The sequence below is a fragment of the Fonticula alba genome (assembly GCF_000388065.1).
Source record: "Fonticula alba strain ATCC 38817 unplaced genomic scaffold supercont2.1, whole genome shotgun sequence".
Lineage (NCBI taxonomy): Eukaryota > Rotosphaerida > Fonticulaceae > Fonticula > Fonticula alba.
In genome coordinates, this window is record NW_009242971.1 from 1,254,067 (window position 1) to 1,257,320 (window position 3,254).

At 61.3% G+C, this 3,254-nt stretch overlaps 2 protein-coding genes across 2 annotated transcripts in view; one reads left to right on the forward strand and one right to left on the reverse strand.

Moving 5' to 3' along the window:
* H696_00276 (ribosomal RNA large subunit methyltransferase J) overlaps window positions 1-919 on the forward strand; it is a 6,042-nt gene extending 5,123 nt beyond the window's left edge. Inside the window, exons 4-5 of the mRNA XM_009494123.1 lie at window positions 96-305; window positions 492-919. Coding sequence (XP_009492398.1) covers window positions 96-305; window positions 492-772 — 491 coding nt within the window. The 3' untranslated portion in view covers window positions 773-919. The remainder of the gene's footprint in view (window positions 1-95; window positions 306-491) is intronic.
* Window positions 920-921: 2 nt separating this feature from the next.
* On the reverse strand, window positions 922-3,254 carry H696_00277 (hypothetical protein). The gene is made up of 6 exons (XM_009494124.1): window positions 3,122-3,254; window positions 2,947-3,018; window positions 2,561-2,818; window positions 1,878-2,399; window positions 1,324-1,700; window positions 922-1,127 (listed from the first exon to the last, which is right to left on the reverse strand). Exons 1-6 carry the CDS (start codon window positions 3,167-3,169, stop codon window positions 995-997), a joined length of 1,410 nt encoding a protein of 469 aa, XP_009492399.1. The 5' UTR covers window positions 3,170-3,254; the 3' UTR covers window positions 922-994.

Here is a 3,254-nt window from a genome sequence, read left to right on the forward strand (position 1 = left end):
CTCTCTCCCTCTCTCTCTCCCTCTCTCTCTCTCCCTGCTCTCCTGCCTTCCCCTTACACTGACTCCTCATCGGCTCGCGAACTCCTCACCCCTAGTCACTGGCGTTCATTCCGTTGACGAGTGGCTCCAGGCCCAGCTCCTGACAGCTGCCCTGACCATCGTGTCTCAAATCCTCCGCCCCGGGGGTGCTTTCACCGCCAAGTTCTTCCTCGAAGACAACACCTCCTTCCTTTTCGCTCAGATGCAGGCCGCCTTTGGGCGGGTCTCCATCTTCAAGCCGGCCTCCTCTCGCCCCTCAAGTCGAGGTACGTGCCTGACTCATTGTCGTGGCTGCTGAAGGCGATACCTGGCCCTTTCCATGTGGCCACAAACACCGCGCATGCGCATCCCTGCCTTGCTTGAAACCGACCACTGACTCCTCTCTCTCTCTTACACACACACACACACACACACACACGTCCGCTTGCCCCGACTGCACCCGTGGAATGCAGAGCATTTCATTGTTTGCCAGGACTTCTTGGCTCCGAAGGGCCTAGCCGAGTCCCTGGCCGAGTGGACCGCGGCCGGCGCTATTCCCCGGCCGACTGGTCCGGCAATCGCCCCCTATGTTGCCACTGGTGACCTGGCTGGGTTCAACGCTGAGGCCACACCCGACACCGAGTCGGACTCCTTCCTGGATCTGTCTTTTGATGAGATCCCCGAGGCTCCCCTCAGTCAGAGCTGCCTCGGCTCGTCCAATGTCTTGGTCAACGCCATGCCTGCATGTTGGTAGGGGGCGACCCAGAGTGGGCGTGGTCGAGGGTGTCTTGTTCCTCTTCTTTTTTCTTTTCTTTTCTCCCTCCCCCCACCAATAGACCACCAGCCTCCCTCAGGCTGTCGGCGTATTCCTCCATTCGGAGGTGAAACAGCAAGAACGAAAGATGACATTGGTGTACTTGTATTTGCGCGTGCATTCACACACACACACACACACGGACAGACAGACAGACAGACATCAACTTGCTGGGTATAGCGCCTCGATGGAGGAGAGCAAGCGGCGAACCTTTTCACAAGCGGCATTCACTGCGGCAAGGGCCACCGCCGCCCCGGGATGCGGGGTCTGCGAAGTCCACGAGATCACCGTGGGACTTCCGAGAGAGAGAGAGAGAGAGAGAGAGAGAGGGAGGGAGAGAGGGAGGGAGAGAGGACGATGGCGCTGGATGGTTAGAGAAAAAAGGCACATCTGTGTGCAGGAGACAGGCCATGAGAGGCGAAGACAGAGAGGCAGAAAAATGAGAAGGGGCGGACACGGGAGGAGCCCCATCGAAAGACTCTCCAACGCACTGGTCATCGCTGTTGAGGACCGTCTGTCCGGCCAACAAGGCGGTATCATTCTGGTTGGACATCCCAGCGACCGGGCTCATTCCAAGCCCAGGCGGCGAGTGGGGGCTGTACATGCAGTTGGGCCCGCAGTACAGCTGGCCTGTCCGTCCTGGGCCAAGGCCATTGAGGCTGCTCAAGGAGGATGATGACGCGGAGGTCAAATCGTCGCTCGACGCATCGCCGGCCGGCGGCATATCGGACAGGTTTGCCAGGCAGGCGCACTCGGCGCTGCCGGAGGCCGGCTCAGTGAATGTCACTGCGCCATGCATCGGCGACGCAGCCAGCCGGACGCCACCAGCGGCCAGAATCACCCCAGACGGAGGGTCCGGGCTCCAAGGCTGGGGCGAGGGATGAAGGGGGCATTAAAAAGTGCGATGTTAGTCCACATTGTGCAAGACTCAGCCCCCCATGCCCACTTCCCCCTCTCTTCCCCCCACCGGTATATGTACGAATACCGCTCCGCAGGTGCAAAGGTACGCCGGCGTGCGCGCGCGCGCGCGCGCGGAAACACGCACCAGCGCCGCCCAGGCCGACGGACTCCGCTGACTGCCGATCAGCTCGACCAAAGAGAGGGATCCGTATGAGGGCTCCAGCAAACGGCGGGCCTGCTCCAAGGATGAGCCAAGAATTTCCAGCAGCCACTGGAGAGCATCCCGGTCATAGGCCGGGAAAATGTGGTCGGTGGGCTCATCACCAGGTGCATCGGCCGTCTCCCCGCCGCCAAGGTGGCAGTCCAACTCTTGACGGACCTCGATCAGAGCCCGACGCGCGTCGACCAGCTCGGCGATCGGCCACCCACGCTCGGTACTGATCGAGGCAAATACCATCTCGGCCGAGAGCCCCCCGCCGGAGGAGAAAGAGGAAGACCGGCCTGTCGGTGGGAGCGAGGATGGGGTCACAGACAACGGGGCCGGGGGCTGCGACCGGTCACCGGTCCCAGAGCGTGGCCGACCGCCGGCTTCCTCCGACCCTCGGGGGAAAACATCTGCCGTGAAATTAGCCTGATAGGACCGAGGAGAAGGACTGTATCGGATTGTCTGCAAGCATGCAACCATACATATCATCAGACAAGAGGGCAGCGGAAGGAAAGAGCCGGGTGGGGGGGGGGGAGGGAGCCCAGAGGGAGCGAGTGGCATCGTGAAGGCCGTTAGCACGGGCAATGGGAGCATCGAAGGCGAAGTGGAGAGAAAGACCGGACCAGACGAATGACATGACAGCCCCACACGGTAACATGGCCAGAAAGGAGGCGGTCCATGGAGCCGGAAGCACCAGCCAGACCGACCAAAGCCGGCATGAAGCCCGACTCGAAGGAGGTGCCCTTGGCAGGGCCAGAGCTATGGACCGCCGAAATGAGCAAGGTGTTCGAGCTGCTGGCCGGCGACTTGCGCGAGAAGGACCCAGCACCGTCTCGCGAGTCCTTGGATGGAACGGCTTGCATCAGGTGGACAAGGGCGTCCTTTTTTGTTTTCCAGCGCCGCCGCCGCCGCCGCCGCCGAGGGAAAGGATGTGAGTGTGAGTCAGGCCGAAAAGACGGGAAGCCGGCTCATGCAAGGGGGGTTGCGGAAAAGGGCGGACGACAAGTACATTGACAAGGTCGGAGAGCTCCTCAAAGAGCTGCGGGATCTCGTGCGTGACAAACCACTGCCACTCGGAAGTCTGGGGGAAGATGGAGAGAGAGAGAGAGAGGCGTCAATTCCGACAGATAGACGAAAGGAGCTGGGCCTGATGGCGGGCTGCGAAATGTCACCCAGGCGCGGACCTTCTGGCATTTGGACGGAGCCTCAGTCGCGACGACAAATTGGTCCATGGTGGAGACCAAGAACAGTCACGATCGGAGGACTTGGGCAGCGACAACGGCGATGCCTAGTGGGGGGGAGAGAGAGATGGGGGGG